General features: G+C 41.6%; 1 protein-coding gene across 5 annotated transcripts in view; it reads left to right on the top strand.

Moving 5' to 3' along the window:
• Positions 1-21,072, top strand: part of Chn1 (chimerin 1) — a 153,749-nt gene that overhangs the window by 123,859 nt on the left and 8,818 nt on the right. For all 5 annotated transcript variants that reach the window (XM_036183987.1, XM_036183986.1, XM_036183990.1 and 2 more), the window contains 3 exons: positions 5,474-5,558; positions 13,385-13,558; positions 14,256-14,333. In XM_036183987.1, the coding sequence (XP_036039880.1) occupies positions 5,474-5,558; positions 13,385-13,558; positions 14,256-14,333 (337 nt within the window). The remainder of the gene's footprint in view (positions 1-5,473; positions 5,559-13,384; positions 13,559-14,255; positions 14,334-21,072) is intronic.

Below are 21,072 nucleotides of genomic sequence, written 5' to 3'. Positions count from 1 at the left end.
GGCTTTGGCTGGTGCCTTCAATGATAAGACTTTATTGGGGTTCGCTAATTAGTTTCATCTTACTGCTTAAACAGAGCAATTAACATGAAAGGAGTTGTTCACAGGTGAAGAGTAATCGCACATGCCATGTTAATAATGACTTTTTCCAGGAGCAAAAGAGGAACTGGTTTTAAAACTGGCTGATCATGATGTTTGTTCATTGAGGAGTGTGTTGTGCCATGTACTCTGCTGCTTTGACTGTCAAGAGGGACCAACAGCTTTAGAGAGAGGTAACCTAGGAGGAATAGTCCTGTGTCCTCCTAACCAGGCAGCTGTCCTAACTGGTAATGTCCCATGCTGCCAGAAGACTACTCCTTTGAATTGTCTTACCAAAAGAAATAAAGAAATCTGCTCCCCCCTCAACGCCCCACCTTACAAAGACTGTGCGTGTGTTTAAGGTCCAATAGCAAGCAGGTGGATTCCACTTGGAGGTGCCAAAGTAAGATGCCGACGAAATCTCTCACTCATCACAAGATCACTTCAATCGACACAGTTGTCTAAAACTCAGAAAAAGGCACAAATTTTGTATGCTTCAAAGGCCTTCAAGGCAGGCTGGAGAGATGGCTCAGCTGTTAAGAGCACTCCCTGGGGAACTGGGTTTGATTCCCAGCACCCATGTGGTGGCTAACAACAGTCCAAATCTCCTGCTGCAGAGGGTGACTCCCTCTTGTGGCCTCTTCAGGTACACAGCTAATGCAGAGACAAGTGCAGGCAGAACACTCATACAAATGAAACCTTAAAAGAAAAATCTGAGATGGAACATTTTCCTGGTTTATATCCACTGCTAACAAAATTCTGTTGTTAGATTCCCTAGTCTACAGGGGTCTTAATCAGAGTTTCGAATGCTGTGTTAAACACCGTAACCAAGAAAGGAAGTTGGGAAGCAAAGGGTTTATTTCAGCATACAATTCCCCATTACAGTTCATCGTGGAAGCCAGTCAGCCTGGAGCTGACGCAGACGCCATGGAGGAACACTGCTTACTAGCTTGCTCGCTCGTCATAACTTGCTCAGCCCTTGTTTATATAACCCAAGACACTCGCCCAAGGGTAGCACTGCTCACAGTGAGCTGCGCCCTCTTACATCAAACAGTAGCTAAGTAAATGCCCTACAGGCCAATCTTATGGAGGCAGTTTTTTCAATCAAAATATCCTCTTCCTAGATATGTCTAGGTTTGTGTGGAATTGACAAACAGAAACTGACCAGGACAACATCTAAGAATCAGGAATTAAAAAAGGAGCAGGGCTGATCAAGGAAGAAGCTGGCAGCCTCAGAGAACAAGAAGACAGGAAAGCAAAAGCCTCAGGCATTTTCAATGAAAATGACAGTGTTGCACAACACGCAACTCTTAGTTGTGTGTTTATCAAGTTTGCAGTAGTGTGTATTCCTTACATACTGACCAGTTGCTCATCTCTGATAGGCATCTACTATATATTCCGGGCAAAAGTTACTCACTGTTGTCAGGTAGACATAGTGGCCAATAATGATAATAACAGAACTGAAGAGGTTGAGTTAGGAGGATCTAATATTCAAGGCCAGCCTGAGCTCTACAGAAAGACCCTGACTTTAAAAATAGGCCAACAAACAATTGGGCTGGGCATGTAGCTCAGTGGTAGATTGTTTGTCTAGCATGTTAGCATTTGTAAAACCCAAAAGTCCTAACTATTGTAGTCTTGGGCTTCTTGCCAGAGCCTTTTATAAACCACCTCAGACCTTTCCTCCATTTTCTCCTTGTTTTCTTCTTAGTCCCCTCCTAAGCAGCACCACTTTTGACCTTTCAATTATAGTTGAACATGCATTACATTTTGATGACCTCCTTTTTAAAACATCATTAAAATACAACTGTTTCTAGTAAAACTGTTAGCAGATGTCAGTGGCTGTAGAGTTGTGTGCAGTAAATAGCACCTGTTTTCATTGTGCTAGGCTCTGTACAGATGAAGGGCTGTTTCTTTTCATTAACACTTGGTTATGCATTCTTTAGGGACATAGTGTAATATTTCAACACAAGCATAATGACCAGACCAGGGCAATGACATCAGCCTCACTCAAACATTTATTATTTCCTTGTGTTGATAACTTTCAAAATTCTCTCTACTAGCTATTTTAAAATAATACTGCTAATTGTTGTTAGCTATAATTGCCCTACTGTGCTGTAAAACATTAAAGGCTGTTCTTAAGTCAGTTAGCACTTGCCTATTATCCCAGCACCTGGGAAGTGGAGGTGGAAGGGTCAAGAGTTCAAGGTCAGGCTTAGCAGCATTCATTATCAGCCTATGCTACCTGAGACCTAAGGTGGTGGGTGGGGCTCTTCCTGTTCCTCCTATCCAGCTAACTCCATTCAAAGGTGACTATCTGATCCTATCTCCATTTAACCCTAAGGACCTGTCCTAGCAGTGACCTCTTTCTCCCTGACATTTTCTCCCCCCCCAAACTGGCTGGCTCTCTCTGCTTTTATACCTCACATACCAGGTCTTAAACTTCTGTAGTTAGCCTGGTTCCTTCCCTTCTCTCCTCTGTGCTGCCCAAGTTCATACCCACATCACCCAACCCAGTGGCTACCAGAGTATCCTGCCCAGTCTGTCTTCCTCCAGACTTGACTTCATCCTTCCCTTAGGAAACCCCAGTGGCCTTGCCCTGTGAGCACTTGCAGACACAGACACAGACACACAGAGACACACACACACACACAGACACACACACACACACAGACACACACACAGACACACACACACAGAGACACATACACACACACACACACACACACACACACACACAGACACACACACACGCACACACAGACACACACACACACACACACACACACACACACACACACACACACACACACACACACACATGCACACACCCTTCTCCATAAAGCTTTACCACATCTGCTGGCTGGGAACTTAGCTCAGGGGCTACATCTTCAGCCTGAGCACAGTGTGTCTCCCTCCAACCCCACACTCTAAACACTCGCTCTTCATGGGCACTTGACACTGTTTTCCAGGATAAACCTGGCATGTGTTCCTTAATCTCATGTCCATTCTTTGTGTCCGTCATCAGTAAATATTTATTGATAAATACAATGCTCCATTAATTAAGTCACTGTTTGTTTTGATGAACTCTGGAAATGCGAGGCATGTGCATGTTAGATGTGCAGTCCACAGCGAGTCTGGTTAGCTGCACTACATAAGCAGAGGAGAAGCCCTAAGGCCGTTGGCTACACAAGCTACTTCTTAACAGTGTTTAGAACAGAATACAGAATGCCCTTGTAAAAAAAATCTGTACCAGCCTGCAGTGTAGGAGTAATAATTCCATAACAGCTGCTTTCTGATATATATATATATATCACCTTCGATTAGAGAACATGGGGGCTGCACAGTTAAATTTCTTTCTTCATGTGTCATGTGAGCAGATGCTCTGTGTCTTAAAATGCCACATTCAGCACTGCTCTCCGAGGGAGAAAGGGACCCTCCTAACGTTGGTAGTTAGTGCTCTTGTGTTTAAGTAATAAGCAAAACACCGTCTACTATTGCTCCCCCACTGTAATTTCAGATGCTTCACCACAAGCTGAAGTGGCAGGTATAAAGTCATTCTTGGGCCTTGCTCCAAATTCTCATTCCACTTTCACTCGTTCATATCACTCATCTGAGTGATACATACTTATCATGAGAACCAGCAACCGGCGGGCCATTTTGTATCCCAAAGACGTTCTCCAAGTCACTTTAGGATGCTGTAGTGATTTCATCATCTATACCTCTTTGTGTGAGTGAGTCCAGACCTGTAGTCTACTTCACGTTCCCATCAGAGTAAAGTGTGGTTCATCCAGTTTTAATCACTCTGAGGAGCACAGACAAACACAGGGCATTGCAGAGAATCTGCTGAACTTGGGCCCTGTGCCAGCAGCTCCATGAAATGCTTTCAATTAATAGGCTCTGAACATCATTAGCAGTTCAGAAACAAATGTGTATTATATTCCTGACCCTTTTCATAAAAGATATAAAAGGAATTGTGGCCTACTTTTCAAAATTAACGTGAAACCTGGCCCTCAAGCTTGCTTGCTATAGGCACAAACACATTCCTATTTGGAATGAACTGTGAGTTATCCACTGCAGCCCCATAGCGATATTTGTACCAGAAATACCATATTTCACTGACTATATTAGAGAGATTTTATTACATATTTCAATAGCTTTAAAGTTGAGCTTTACTTTATAATCAGTGATATTTCATGATCCAATCAGTATAGTTTTTCTGAATGAAATATGTTACACTTTTAACATCTTAGGCTTGAAGAAATAATACATTTGTGAAATATATATAAATTCATATACATATCTCAGAGTCATTACTTTGTTTCTGAGACCCAATCAGTAGGATAATGTCACAGTTATGAAAACTGGCATCCTTAGCTGCAGTTTACCCTTCATAGAACTGTCTGGCAGATCCACACATTGAAATCATCACACTTGGTGATTTTTCTCTGTTTTCTGTTTCCTGCAGGAGGAAATTAGACTTACTTAAGTCTAATTGGCTTTAAATCAACTGACTTCCTATATCCTCTCTTTTTTCATTATTTTCCTAGTGCAGTTTCAACCAGAATTTGCCCAAAATTGGTAACATTCATTCTTCTTTCTTTCTTTCTTTCTTTTTTTTTTTTTTTTTAAGGCATGGTTTCACCATACAGCCCTTTCAGATCTAGATCTCATAGAGCTACCTGCCTCTGCCTCCCCAATGCTGAGAGTAAAAGAATGTGCCACCACACCAGGAAAGATTTCCTAATTTTGTTATTTAATGTGTAGGGTTCAGATTCGTGGCTTCTCTGTTCTGGTGATATTTTTCACCAGCATTAGAATACTTTACCTTTCCTATACATAAAAGTCTGTGGGAGCCAATGTGGTATCACAGGCCTGAAATGCCAGCCTTCGGTTTCTCATTAACTAGCTTTTATAGGTTCTCAAATGCATTTGTTTGTTAACACAGTAAATATAAAATGTTTTGAAGAATTGGCCCTTTTCAGTGGTCCAGTTGCAATCAATGTCACTTTAATATATATAAAACCCATTTTGCCAAAGAAGCTGGATTACCTGACAGTCTTTACAGATTCTGGACATTGCCACTAAGTCGTCACACTCAGATATGCATGTCAGTGTCAAAAAGGCGACTTGTGCCTGAGGAGACGACTCATTGGAAAATCCCATGGTGGAAATTGTTTCCAGAAGGAAATTGCAGTGTATCGATATGATGTGTCATCACTTCTAAAAGAACTGAAGCTCTGAAATGAATGTCACTTGTCAGTCCTACTCAGTCAGTTTTCTAAATGTAGTCATGCTGCATCTTCAGTTCAGTGTGGCTTCTATAATGCTGCTTTGATTGATACACAACAACCTCCTCACAGATGTCTCCCCTCTCTCCACTTTGCCCTGTGCTTTTCAGGTCCATACGTTCCGAGGGCCACACTGGTGTGAATACTGTGCCAACTTCATGTGGGGCCTCATTGCTCAGGGAGTGAAATGTGCAGGTAAGAGCCCTGTCTTCTCTCCCAGTGGGTCAGCAGCCACTCTGAAGACAGGGTCTGTCTGCCATAGCCTTCTCACACTTGGTGGGCCAGGCATCGGGGATGTGTGAAAGTGCCCTGAAAAGGAAGAGGCCAGCTCGATTCAGGAGACAGAAGCGCGTCAGTCATATTCATCACTTGCCCTTGGTGTTGCACTAACTGCTTCTGTAGTGGTTTTTGGTTTTTTTAAGTAGTGTGCCAGGACATATGATTGTTGCCTTGGAAACTGAATTTTAAAGCTGACTTGTTAAGCTGAATTGTCCTTACTAAAATTTTTTATCAAAGTCAAAACTGTAAAAAGTCTGCAGACTTATCCTCAAAGATGATACCAAGTTCTGAAAAGGCATTTAATCATTAATATTTTCTCTGTGATACATAAAGATGTTCAATGTAACAAATGCTTTTTGTGAAAAATGATGATGGTATCTTAGGTCTACATTTAGAAATTTTTACCCATAAAGAAATACTCAACATGGTAGACTGAAGAGATGGCTCAGAGGTTAAGAGCACCTGTTGTTCTTGCAGAGGACCTGGGTTCAGTTCCCAGAACCCTCTTGGTGACTCACAACCATCTGAAACTCCAGTCCAGGAGATTTGATGTCATCTTCTGAACTCTGTGGGCACCAGGCACATATGTGGTACACAGACATATATGTAAGCAGAACACTAATACACATAAAGTAAATAAATCTACATTCAAATTAAAAAATAAATTCTTAACATTGGAAGCATGTTTTAAAGACAGTTTAAATCTGTTTTCCCAAATTGGGATCCTGATAGCTCTGAATAAATGTAATTTTCTTTGTCCTACCAATGTGTGTGTATCCACATACACATTGCAGGAATTTGTTATACTTTGGGAAATGAAATAATTATTCACATCATGTGTAATTTATTTGTATAGAATAACTATTCTCAATACTGCCCATTTATTCAGACTACATATTAGCATGGCCTTAATTATTATTCAGACCTCAAATATGTAGTATTTTCTCTAAATATTAAATGTTATATTTGATCCTTAAAGTTCTGCTATTTAATTATTAAAACTAAAATATCTTCTTACATGTCTTTTAGCATAAAGCTTTTACTCAAATATATGCTAACAGAGCTGAGGGTGTGACTCAGTTGGTAGAGTACTTGCTTAACACGCTCAAAGCCTGGTTTCAGTCCCTGCAACCACAAAAGACCAGGCATGGTGCCATTCACATGTAAACCTAGCATTCTGGAGGTGACAGCAGGGGGATCAGAAGTTCAAGATTATATGTAGCCAATTTGTGTGTTCAAGGTCAGCCTGGGATACATAAGACCCTGGCCTTTTTTTTTTTTTTTTTTCTTTTCTTTTTTTTTTTTAGAAGTATATTAAGAGTAAATTGTTTCAAAATGATAATTGTCAGACTTACAACTAACTTCTTTTTTCTGATTTTCAAATTGAGTAATTTTTTGTGCATTATATGCAGACATTTTTATGTGTATTGCTAAATTGCATTTTCTTTGAGTAGCAGACCACAGTATGTATTGCATGTAAACAGTCAAAGTCACTTCTCTGAGCATCACTGAGGAATTCTCAGTTTCCAGACAGGTGTCACAGGCCAGTCCTGTTCAGGATGCTCCCTGGTATGGGGCAAAGGACAAGATGGCACAGTGGAACTGATGTGTGCAGAAGGGTCTGTCCAGGAGTGTCTCAGCTCTGGATCAGGTGTCAGAGTCCACAAGGAAACCTCCTTGGAAGGCTGTGGTATAGTCTCTGAACTAAAGGGCAGCAGCAGGGCTGGAAAGCATTGGTCAGATGTGATAGGAAGACCATCTACACCAGTGCTTCTTAACCTTCCTATGGCTGCAACCATTTAATACAGTTCCTCATGTTGTGCTGACCGTCAAATGTAAAATTATTTTTGTTGCCACTTCATAACTGAAATTTTGCAACTGTTATGAATTAATTGTATTGCAAATATCTGATACCCCTATGAAAGGGTAGGTTAACCCACAGGTTGAGAACCACTGGTCTGCATGATTGTTCAAAGGCAGATGGCATACTCCTACAACAGGGTCACCTGCTCAAGGAGTGAGGGTCTCAGTCAGCCTCATTTACTTTTTATGAGACATCCTTAACCAGCTGACAGTGAGAGAGTCTCTTAGCATTTGACAGTCACTAACATAAGGTTTCCTCTGAACTAATGATGTGTACCACTTACCTTTTGAAAGAATGAAAGCTATGTACATGAGAATCCTGTCAGCCACCAGCAAAAGACAGACCCACTGTGTCTGAAGTGTATGTGGTAACATGCTATAGTCCCATTTGGAAGAAATGCCTTGGACAGCTGTGTTAGTGCTCACAAAAGCAAGGAAAAATAAAATGATTTAACTCTACCCCCCAGCACCATGTGTATAGCCTCCATCTCTTACCATGAGTAAAGGGCAAAAGCTATAAGAAAAGCCTGGAGAATTTTCATTCTGTCCTTAAAAATGTTACCTAATGTAAGCACAGGTCAACCTTTGTTTTTAATACAGAGGGAGAGGCTGGGGATGTGCTCAGCAGAGTGTTTGCTCACATCATTCATTCCCAGCCCACAGTTTTTTAAACTGGTATAGTGTGCAGGGTTGTAATTCCAGCACTTGGGAAGTGGAAGCAAGAAGATCAGGATTTCTGAATCATTCTCAGCTACATAGTAAGTTCAAGGCAAGCCTAAACTACGTGAAGCTCTGCCTCAAAAATAAAAACCCCACAAACCTGCCTTGATGATCTTCAGCAAACAAAAATCATTTTTTTAAGTAAACAGAATCTACTTTGGTAGATGTAGCCTTGCAGCACTCAGGAGGCAGTGACCTGAGTTTAAGATTAGCCTGATCTATATAGTGAGTTCCCGGTCAGGCAGAGCTACACAGTGACACTCTTCTTTAAAAAAAGAAGAGGAAGAAGAAGAAGAAGAAAAGGCGGCAGTTTAGACTCACATTAGTTCTGTTTTGATAACCAATTACATTTGTATTATCAGTAAGGATTTTAGATCTAAAGTGACTCTAGGATTCATCTGGCCTTTGAGCCTCCTACTTTATCTAAAACAGAATTCGAGAATGAAGGTTATAGACAGCACAAACTCACTGTGGTAGGTGGAATAATAGTCCCTTTTGGGGACACAAGGAACTTTGTAGATATGCCTGTACAGCACTTGAGATAAAGTCCAATCTGGATTCTGTATCAAGGCCTACCAATAAATAAATCATACACAGGTGCACACACACACACACACACACACACACACACACACACACACAAAGGATGCTCATTCAAATGATTAATTTCCCCAAACTTTTTAAAATCATGAAATGTAAGTTTCTAGGTTCTGCTGTCCTTATGAAATTTATCTCAGACATCCGTCTCCCAGGAAATGTTATTCCCAAAAATAAATTATTCTACCAGAATTCCTAAATTTTTTTTTTTAATTTTAGCCTTGCCAGAATACTCTAAGAAAAAAGGAAGGATGATACTTGTTTTAAAGCAGACATTTGACATGAGTTTTTAACTATGAAAATCCTTTAATATTTTCATCACTATTATTGTCATTTCTGCCCTCAAATGAGAAATAGCTGTATTCTCCTAATAACAGAAGTTATTTTAAGTATACAGATACTGAACTTTTAGTTTGAAGAGAGAAAAAAAATAACTCTACTTTTATTAGTGCCTCAATTGGCTACACATAAAGGTAGTGGTTTTCCTTAAAAGTTGGCGAGAATTTGAAGAATCCCTTTAAAATTTTTCACATAGCCTCTTTCGGTTGAAAGTAATATTTTTGTAAATATTCCAAGGCATATGCCATTCCTCTTAATTTGCTTTTGAAAATGGTGACTTGTGATGCCTATTAGAATGTGAGATAGTTACTTTTAATAGGGGGAGGGACTGAAGAGATGGCTCAGCAGTTAAAAGCATGTACTGCTCTTGCAGAGGACCTGAGTTCAGCTCCTAGCTCACATCAGGGCTCACAGCTACCTGTAACTCCAGGCATCCAACACCTCTGACCTCTGCAATAACCTGCAGGAACATGTACATACCCACACACAGACACACATAGACACAATTAAAAATAATGAATATCTTTCATAGTGGAAAATACCAGAGAGGTACATTTAACAATTATTGGCTGCAGATGCCATTCAATGGTAGGCACTTGCCTAGCCTACATGGAGCCCTGGTTTGATCTTCAATGCTACAGAAAGAAGAAAAAATATGTTTTTTCCATATCCTTCCCCATGTATAACCTCAAAATGGAAACCCAAGTATAAAACTTGATGCATCCACATATCAAAACATTTATATGGCACCAACAGTCTTACATTTATCCTTTGAAGGTTTTCCGTCATCTCTTGGTTTTTTGAGACAGGGTTTCTACAGAGTGAGTTCTAGGACAGCCAAGGCTACACAGAGAACTCCTGTCTTGGAAAACCAAAAAAAAGAAATATTCAACAAAGATAGGAAAAGAGTAATAAAGAATCTACATTACTCTTTATTCTGTATTTTCTTAAAACACCTATGCTTCTTAGACTCCCAACCTCAGGCGATCTGGTTTTGTATGCACCAGCTTTTCTACACACATGCATGCTGCACTTCTAGAAAGCACAGAGAGCCATGTTTTGAAGTAAATAACCAAGATCATTCATTTACATTCTAATGGTAGATTAAAGGTTAACAGAATTATGGTAATGTACATTTTAGAAGATAATTATTCATTGTTTTTATAAGTGTTCTCATTTAAATAATTAAGAAACAAGAATATAATGTCTAGGTTTTATTACTGCTTTTTAAAACTTTTTTTTTTTTTTTTTTTTTGAGCTGAGGATCAAACCCAGGGCCTGTGCTTGCTAGGCAAGCACTCTACCACTGAGCTAAATCCCCAGCCCTTATTACTGCTTTTTAAAAGCCCTATAAGATCAAGCAAAGATAATTGCAAGACTGGCACAGGTGAAGTATAGCAACATTTTTTTAAACTCCAGACTAGATACTAGTACAATGCACTTCATTAACAAAAGACTGAAAATAGGTAATTCATCGTCAGTGCTGAAAAGGTATTCTGAGTGTAGTGTGTTGTGGACAAGAAGAAGGAGGGAGTGGCTGAGAAGAGCACAGCTGGTGGTCACTGCAGTCCAGTGCAGCTCTGCTCTTGTAGTGGAGTAGCCTGAACACATGTGGGGCTCATCCTCTTCATCTGTGCATTGATGGCTTGTCCCAAGCTTTCTTCACAAGCCTGTGACCTATGTTATACATGAAGTACAAGGCACAGCCACACCCAGCACCGTTAAACAGAAAAAGAGAACAGGGCCTGAGATACCCATAGACAGGAAGGGCTTAGTTTTTGCTGCTGAGATCTCAGAGGGTAGAGTAAGAGACTGGTAAAATATCTGAGAGGCAAATTCATTGAAAACTCACCAGATTTGGTGAACTCAGAAAGAACACATTTAGTTACTTGAAGGTGCTTTTCTCTAAATGAAATGTATAAAGAAGAGTGTAGATATGAAGTCTCCAACCCCAGTGACTCAGACCCATCTTAGGACCTTGAGTTCTGTTTAGTCTCTGACTTTGAGCTGGTGATGACAGGTCTGTAACACACTGTGCAGCATTGCCTTGAAAAGGCTCTAACTTCAGCCAGCACACATTACTACCCAGAGCTCTGTCCATACAGGAGCATCAAGGCTTGCACAATGCTAAAAGAAGCATACTTCTTACTGTTTTATATAACTAAACACAAAAAGTGTGATACCTCACTCCAGATAACATAGCTCATAGATTCTATAACAAACACTAAATTTTACAAGTCCTCTAGAACATTTGAATGTTTAAAGGAAAGGGGTCTTTTCGCTGTGTTTGGCCACTGGTTTGCCTTATGGTCAAATTAGCAATCTCTCATGTAAGATGTTGAGAGGGCCTTAGTTTTGGTCATGCAGTTATTTGGGCCTTGGTTGACTATATGGATCAGTGCCTGCCTCATTTCTTCAGGTGGTAGATTGAGGACTTTGGTCTGGGAACCTTATGTCCTTAGTGGTGACAGTACTTGGATGTGAGTTACAGCGGTGTTGCCCTCTCTGGGATGTTGAGTTAGGCCCACATCTGCAAGGACCCAGCTCCCTCCAGCACAGTAGCTCAGTTCCTAGAAATGTCACCCTCTCCATCATACAGCAGATGACAGCGAAATGAAACTGCCCAAGAGTCGAGGCAGCTGCCAAGGCACTCTGGGTTTCTCAAGACGATTTCACTAAGGCCTGGCCATGAGCTGCATCTCCTTCATTTTAGCTAGTTTTGTTAGAGGTCCTGATGAGAGTTTTAACTTAACAAACAGGAAGGTTATATTTTCTAAAACATAAAGATGGCATTTATTTTAGTTGAATTATTTATTCAGTATATGTTATCACTTTAGTGTAATTTAGCAGAACACTTTTGTTCTTCTTCATCCCTTATAAAACTTCATTTTCTTATTATTGAAAAGAGATCTCAAATATTAACCAGGAAGTTCTTGGGTTCCAGTGCCCAAGATGTTACAGCCCTGCAAAACCAGAGGAGTAACATCAATAGAGGCAATCCAACATGGAGACTTGAAGGCCGAAGCGTCACCTTAGGGCAGAGTTCAGCAGCACTGTGTACCGTGGATAAATTCCTTAACTTGGCTTTTTCAGATGTAAGTCAGAAATGGAAGAAAAAAAAAGTAGCTATTTGATAGGTCTTTGTGGCTTTAAAGGAAATAATAAAGACAAAGCCCTTGGAAAGGTACTTGGCAATAATATTAAGTCCTCCATAAATGTTACCTATTAATCATAGTAAAAAGAATGGTAATGGCTATTTTATAGACTACCCAAGAAAGTATATGTATTCTTACCTACAAAAAGGGTTTACGAATAGATATAATAGGAACAGATTCATTTTAAGAGGACCTTGAATACTCTTATTTTGGGTGTCCAATTCCACTTTATATCAAGTGATTTAAATTCAGTTACTACTTAGAGTAGATGTAAATTTCCTTGAGTCATCTGACTGGTCCATCTTGTGCCGCTCTATCAAAGAACCTCCCACTAGATCACTTACATGGAGCAAGTGTTAGATGCCAGAGTTCTGAAGTAGAAAGTTCAAGGTACCAGCATCTGGTCGGGGCTCCTGGCTCTGTCCTCCGTGGCAGAGGGTGGAAAGTCAAGAGAAGACAGAAGAGAGAACTAACTCTCCCACAGGCCTCTTCACAGCAACACTGACCTGTACATGAGAAGGACCCTGCATCTCTCAACAGGCCACGCCTTTCAACATGTCATAAGAATTATGATGAAAACACACACACTCAAGTCTTAGCATTGGTGGTGTGACACTCTGTTACATATAAATCTTTAACACTGGTTTGGGTGTAGGGAACACAGCTCGATTTTGTTTTTGCTTCTTCTGGGGTCATTCAGGAAGTTAAATAATGAAGTTATTTAATTCTTATTAACAATAATTCTTATTGGCAAGAATCCTGACCTTTTTGGGTATGGTGACACATGCCTTTAGTCCAAGAATTCAGGAGGCAGAGGCAGGCAGATATCTGGAGGCCAGCCTGGTCTTTGTACAGAGTTCCAGACCAGCCAGGGCTCCATAATGAGACTCTATCTTAAAAAGAAAATCCTGGCCTCCGAGTTCTACTCAGACTGTTCTAAGAGGAGAGGGGCTGCTGTCCATCTCCTTGGAGGAGCTGCAGTTCACACCAAGTGTCTTCTGCTCAAAGAAATGCTCCAGAATGCCAGACTGAAAAATCATCATGGCTTTTTCCTTCATTCTTTCACAGATTGTGGGTTGAATGTTCACAAGCAGTGTTCCAAGATGGTCCCAAATGACTGTAAGCCAGACCTGAAGCATGTGAAGAAGGTGTACAGCTGTGACCTGACAACGCTAGTCAAAGCACACATCACCAAGCGGCCAATGGTGGTGGACATGTGCATCCGGGAGATCGAGTCCAGAGGTGAGGGTTCAGTTCGGCTGCTCCCTCCCTCACCTCTGCTGCCCTGGTTGGTGCTGCTGTTGTCCTCAGTGGTGGGGAGAAAGGTTTCAGAAGACATCGACTCTCCAAGTCTGCAGTGTGCTAATAATCAGCTTGATTTCAAGGAACATTTAAGCAGTTATGAAAAGTCATATTTAGGATACATTAATGGATGATGTCTGCAGTCTGCAAAGATCTCTGTACAGAGATTAATTCACCTTTCGGGTTTTAAATTCTACTCAGGCCAGGAAGCAAAGGCAGAAATGCCCTATTAAAACACGAAGACCAGAAACCTGAGCTGCACCCTAATTATTCTTACCCACTAGGGAAAACTGCCACAGGCCTGCTGGTGCAGACTCTCCGTCTTCTGTTATGTAAAAGACTTTATGATAGAATCGGGTGATGAATGATTTCCCTTAAGATTTAATGTTACCTGATCTAATTAGGCAACATGATGGCCAAATTATAAATATCCAGGTGACAGTGGGTCAGAAGTAAAAACTGAGTGAAACAGACTCATTTTAGGGGGAACGTGGGAAAAGACTTCTAATCACGTGTGGTTTATTATTTTTTTCTGATACATCACTTGTCCAGCTTGAAGTATGGAGAGAAGTTAAAGTGTGAGGAAAGGTGGGAATCAACAGAAAATTAGTTTCCATGCCTTACTGATTTATTTCAGGTCTTAATTCTGAAGGACTGTACCGAGTCTCAGGATTCAGTGACCTGATTGAAGATGTCAAGATGGCTTTTGATAGAGGTATGTCTTCAGCACAGAAATGGACCTGGGATAGTCGTACTCTGCAAAAAGTCACAGTTTCTCAGGCTACTCTCAAATTTATTTTCTAAATGACTGATGATTATCATATTGTGCAAAAGATTCTGATAGGCATGGTGGCACACACCTTTGATCCTAACACTTGAGAAACAGGAGGATCAGGTATTTAAGGTCATGATTGGTACACAGTGAATTTGAGCTCAGCCTGTCTCAAAAAAATTAGGCCTAACAAACAACAAAATTCAACTTATAGTTTCTTATCTTTGCATCAGCTACCTTAAAAGGGTCAAATTTCCTGGTGAGAAAGAAACATGAGGCTGTATCAGCAGCATTTGAGTATCTAAGACTGGTCCAATTTTATCACAAACAGAGGTGAATTAAATTTACCAAACCACAGAAAAGGTGGGAGAGGGTGCAGTCATCTCGCCTGTCCCAGCCTGAGTGAGCCCACTCAGCCTTCCTAGGAGCTCAGTCCCCTGCTGACTGACTCACTCACATACAGGAGCCAGAAAGCTGAGGGGAGCTGAAGCTGTGGCCTCAGTCCCGCCCACTGTGGGAAGCCCTGTGGGTTGGTTGTTTTATTTTATGTTGTGCAAAGGGGTAAGGTAAGATCTTGCTGATAACCCTGAATGGCCTCAAATTTGAGATTCCCCTGCCTCTGCTTCCCCATGCTGGGATTGTTGTATGTGCCTCATGGCCAGATTACTCAGACATTAAAAATAACATTTAAGTTTTGATTTGTGCTAGGTGTGGTGGTGCACACCTTTGTTCCCAGCACTCCTACAGAGTGAGTTCCAGGACAGCCAGGGCTACACAGAAACCCTGTGTTAGGGGGAGGGGGAGGGGCTAGTTTTGATTGATTTGTTCCATGGCCATCCAGTTTATACTGCCTTTGTGTACTAGAATAAGGTAGTACCAAAGAAAAGCTGTTTTCTTAAATACAAAGTTGGTGATTTTTTTTTTCCGAGAGAGACAGGGTTGCTCTGTTTAGCTTTGGCTGTCCTGAACTCACTCTGTAGACCAAACTGGCCTTGAACTCAGAGATCTGCCTGCCTCTGCCTCCCTGAGTCCTGGGATTAAAGGCGTGTGCCACTGCTACTACCTCCTGGCTACGTCAGTGATCTTTTTAAATACCTCCTTGCTTTTCTCTCTCTCTCTCTCTCTCTCTCTCTCTCTCTCTCTCTCTCTCTCTCTCTCTCTCTCTCTCTCTCTCTGTCTCCCCTCCTCCCCCACCCCCGTGTGTGTGTGTGTGTGTGTGTGTGTGTGTGTGTGTGTGTGTGTGTGTGTGTTGGGGCGGGGAGGGGGCACTGTGGATTGAACCCAGGGCCTCCTATGCTGGCAAATGCTCCACCAATAGGGCCCACCCCGCCTGCAAATGAGCACTCTTCCAGTCTGTCATACTCTTCTGCTGGCAGTCCTCTCGTAAGCCACAAAAGCAGAAATGAACTATTAACAGCATGCAGAGGAGAATGTAGGCCAGCCTGAGTGTTGTATGCAAGCAAAGATGGTAAAGGAGTGATGTGTTGTATATGGAGACACATCAAGGAGCGTCCTGAATCCATACCAGAAGGTAAGAGGCGGTTCCTGTATCTGAAAGGCAGCAGCTAAGCCTGTCCACTCCCAGCCTGCAGTCATGATATTCAAAACTCCATAAACACGGCAAAGAAACTGGAGATCACATCAGCCACAGAAGGCAACTTAGTGACACATTTTCCTTTCCTTAACATCGCGACACCCTTTTGAACACTGCTAACAGGTTTTAAAGTCCCCGATGGTTTCTTGCCTCTCACCACCCCAGGTCTTTGGGGACTATTCTGAACCTCCTCCAGGACTCGTCCTGCAGTCAACTGGAGGAATTCTATAAGGAGTTTTAACACAGGTGTGGAAGAACCAGTAGTGCAGATCATTTAAGTCAGTCCTGCACATAAATGCTGCCCAAATCTCTGAATGTTCAGAGCAGGTATCAAACAAATAACCAAGTAAGTAAAATGAAGGAATCAAGAATGATCAATCCCAGGAAGCTTAGCTTTCAAAGAATGAAATTGAAGAAGGAGGAAGATAGTGCCCACAGAGTGCTGTCATGGACTCTTAAGTCCAAGAGTCAAGGTAAAGGCAAGTTTGGGGAAGTCTTGCCTCACCTAGGAGATGGGAGACTGTCAGCAGCTGGCGCACTACCTACAGTAATGTCAGCAGGTCTATTACAGCTTTGCTCCATTCTGTCTTCAGGTCCAACTACAAACAGTATACTGACAGGCCATGGGGGAGCCTCATCCCAAGATCCCAGGACTGTGCATAGGCGGCCGAAAGCTGAAAAGGAAAGAGTCAGAGAACAGAGATGTTATAGACGGTGCCAGGGAGTTGTCACTCTGCTGATAAAGTGCGGGACCTGGATTTCACGTTCCAGGTTGTCGATATTACTTCGAACAGAAAATAGTTTAAAGTGAGACAAACAGAAGACAGTTATGCATATGTTCTTATTAAATTCAGGTTTAGAACTGGTTTGTGGTGGTGGCACTCACCTTTAATCCTAGCACTTGGGAGGCAGAGGCAACTGGGTCTCTTGAGTTCAAGGCCAGCCTGGTCTACATAGCAAATTCCAGGACAGCCAGGGCTACATAGAGACCCTGTCTTGAAAAACAAAGCAAAACAAACTTCAGGTTTAGAATTGGGCATAGCAACTCACATCTTTAATCCTAGCACTCAGGAGGCAAAGGCAGGTGGATTCTGTGAGTTCCAGGCCAACCTGGTCTACGTAGCAGGTTCTAGGACAGCCAGGGTTATGTAGAGAGATTCTGTCTCAAAAAATAAATAAGTTCAGGTTTGTTTGTTTATTTGTTTGTGTTAAAGAGATGGCTTAGAAGTTCAAGGCACTTGGCACCGTGCCTGTCCTGGTTTTTGGCAACTTTACATATGCTAGGGTGATCAGGTGAAAGGAACCTCAACTGAGAAATTGTCTCCATGAGATTGCCCACAGGCAAGTCTGTAGTGCCTTTTCTTGCTTAATTAATATAGGTAGGTACCACCCTGCCTGGGGAATGCCATCCGTGGGCAGGCGATCCTGAGGTGTATAAGAAAACAAGCTGAGCAAGCCGTGTAGAGCAAGCCTGTGAGCAGCATTCTTCCATGCTCTCTGCTTCAGTTCCTGCCTCCAGGTTCCTGCCCTGAGTTCCCCTTCTGCGTTTCCACTGATGATAGACTGTAGCCTAGAAGCCACATCAACCCTTCCCTCCCTGAGTTGCTCTTGGTCATTGTGTTTCATCACAGCAGTAGGAACCGTAACTGGACAGTTTCTGACAGCCTGAGTTAAAGGAGAGAACCAACTCCTGCAAGCTGTCCTCTGAATTCCACATGAATTACATGATTGATGCATGCCCACACACATGCATACACACGAAATAAATAAATGGATTTCTTTTTTAGTTCATGTTATAATACAACCAGATATATTCAGTAGTTTTTAAAAAAGATTAAACTAAGTTAGGTGAAAGAGTACATATTACATGACCAGACTATGCAGACTGATGGCAGGCAGGTATATCACCCTTTGCAAGGGCCAGGACCAGGGAGTAGTGCCAACAGGTGTGGGGACTTCAGGAGACATAAGAAAGTCCTAAAAGTAGACTATGGTAGTAATCATATAACTTGATAAGTGCATGGAAAACACTGAATTGTATAATTTAAATGATTAATTATATGATATGAAAATGCTATCAATAAAACTTGTTTCTAAGCTGTGTGTTGGTGGTGCACACCTTTAATCCCAGCACTCAGGAGGCAGAGGCTAGTGGATCTCTGTAAGTTCGAGGCCAGCCTTGTCTCCAAAGTGAGTTCCAGGACAGCACAGCTACAAAGAAATCCTGTCTTGGAAGGAAAAAAACAAAACAAAACTTTTTCTAAAACTAAAAGATGCATACAAAATTTAAATCAGGTTTTAAAAGAATTATGTTAATAATAATGTCTATAGTAAACCCGAGTATTAATCTTTTAGGCTCCTAGCTTTTTAAAAGTTCATTTTGCTGATTTAGTCACTCAAAAATTACATTAAGGTATTGCCATATGCCAGGCACTGAGTTCTTTGCTCACTTAGTAGTTACCGGTCTTCTTGGTCCTTGCCGCTGTGTAGGACTTGCGGTAAGCACTCACTGGGTATTGACTTCATTTTGATAAGTTGCATAAAGGAAAATACTAGAAGGGAAAAAATAACATAGTCTAGTGTAGCAGGTGATACTGGTGATCAGGAAAAGCTTCCCAGGGAAGAGCTGTGCACGCTGATGCTACCCAAAGATGAACACAGAGCACTGCTCAGGAGGAGTAGCAAACCCTAACACAGCCCAGAGAACAGTGAGAGGACAGTGCCTCTCCTGGTGACCTCCTCTGAGTTGTCTGAGTGCTGAAAGCGCCCAGTCCAGATTCTACCCGAGGCTTCACACAGTGGAGCTCTAAGAATGGAGACTTTATTTCCAGACTCAAAATTGGTGAAGTACCTGGGAGCAGGAGTATTGGTTATATACCTTGGGAACAGGGATGTTTGAAATCTAGATTCTTCCTAGAAAATGGTAACTAGGTATTGAAACAGGAGCTCAGTGACAGACAGTAGGAAGGAAAACAAACCCCCTCAGTGTTGTTTTCCTAAGTCAGGACTTGGATGGTGGTGATCCTGCCTTTGGCCCCTGCATTTCTGTGGGTTCCCTGTCACCTTCTCCAGGTCCTTAGGTCAAAGCACCTACATGCTTTCTAGTGTGTCCCCAAGGGACATTGCCTTTTGTTTCCAGAAAGCACTCTATCCTGCTTTGTCCTGTCCTGTGCATGGCCTTACCCTGCATGAAAGAAGTACTCGGAAGCAGGCTCAGAATCTACTGTGAGCTCCTGCAGCTTCAAAGAGTCTGGATTATTTTTTTTATGGGCTTTTATGAAGTAGTTTTAGAATTTCAGAAAATCTTAACTGAAAGTACAGCAGTTTCCTGTGCAATCCCTCCCACTGGCACCAACTCCCAAATTCCTATTACTAACTTGATTTTGTTTTTTGAGACAGTTTCACTATGTTAACCCAGGCTGGTCTAGAACTCTTGACCTTGCTCACCACCTCCTGAACACCAGATCCAAGCATGCCCCACCCTGCCTGGTTTAGCATCTTGCATTAGTATTGTGTATTTGTTATTATTGATAGCCCAATGTTGATGCTTCGTTAACTAAAAGAGTTTACACTGGGGTGTCCTCTGTCTACATCACAGTATCATACAGAATAGTTTCACTAACATAAAAGTCCTCAAACTCTGCCTGTGTGTCCATTCTTCCCACAAATACTCGGTAATCACAAACCTTTTCACATTTAGTAAAAGGTTATAATGTATGTCATGAAGGCATTTTAGGCTGACTTCTGCCACTGTGCATTGATGGTTTCTTTTGTGTGTGTCTTTCGTAGCTTACTGACATTTTTTCTCATTACTAAAATCTGTTCACCTGTGCACAAACATAGGCATGAAGACATGCACAAATATCTAGCAAGGAAATGATACTAATAAGTCTGGAATAGGTACAAGTTGAGTTTTTTGTTTATTTTTATTTTATGTGCTTTGGTGTTTTGCCTGCAGTATGTATTGTGCGGGAATCAGATCCCCTGGAACTGGAGTTACAGACAGTCATGTGCTGCCATGTGGTTGCTGGGTATTGAACCCCGGTCCTCTGGAAGAGCAGCCAGTGCTCTTAATTGCTGAGCTATCTCCCCAGCCCATGATTCAGATTTTATTAAACCCAGGACAGCACTGGAGGACTCTCTGAAGACAGTCTTGCTTCAGAATCTGAGTGCCCAACACTTCTAAATAGTCTTCCATTCTGTGGTACCTCTTCTTACTTCGACACTCAGAGTCTTGGCACATTTTCTTGGGGCTTGTGGGGTATTTTGTTTGCTTAGCTTTTTTGTTTCTCACTGTCTCATTTACTCATAAGGCTTGGTTAGGCAAGATCCAGATGTTAATTCTGTGAAGCCAAGTGAATAAAACAAAGGACCTTTATCATCACCATTGTTATTTTACATTTATGTATTAGGGGGTGGTACATGTGTGGAGGTCAGAGGACGCCTTGAAGGAGTGGGCTCTCACCTCTCACCATGTCGGTCCTGGGGATCGAACTTGGGTTTACAGGCCTGGCCTGTGTTCTCTTTTGCAAATTGAGTTTCTATAAAACAAAAGGAAAGCAACACTGCATTGTTCCCCTGGGAATTGCCGGGCAACTGTGAGATATAAAATTATTCCTGCTCCAGTCCCTCCCCCCCCCCCTCCTCTCTCTCTCTCTCTCTCTCTCTCTCTCTCTCTCTCTCTCTCTCTCTCACACACACACACACACACACACACACACACACACACAAGCATGTACAGCTGAGCAAGGAAAAATAAGTAGCTTAAGAAGAGAAAAATCTGAAAGATTACTTGCTGTTTTACCAAAGTGGGTCACTAGTATAGATCATGTTTCATGCTGAATTTCATCTTATAAACTAGAGTTTGGGTTGCTAGTAATGAAATACGTTTTTTATTTTATTTTAAGATAAAAATCACTTAACTCACAAATAAAAATATCATAGCCAGGGGTTAAGATAACCACTCCAGCATATACTTGCCTAGTCCCGAACGCTATACATTTCCACCAGCTTCTATACAGCTAGCCTAAAATACTTACTGATGGAAAAACAAACCTGTCTTTAAAATCTAATCATGCACAAATCATG

This window comes from Onychomys torridus, chromosome 4 (genome assembly GCF_903995425.1).
Source record: "Onychomys torridus chromosome 4, mOncTor1.1, whole genome shotgun sequence".
NCBI lineage: Eukaryota > Metazoa > Chordata > Mammalia > Rodentia > Cricetidae > Onychomys > Onychomys torridus.
This window is presented reverse-complemented; position numbering and strand designations above follow the sequence as displayed.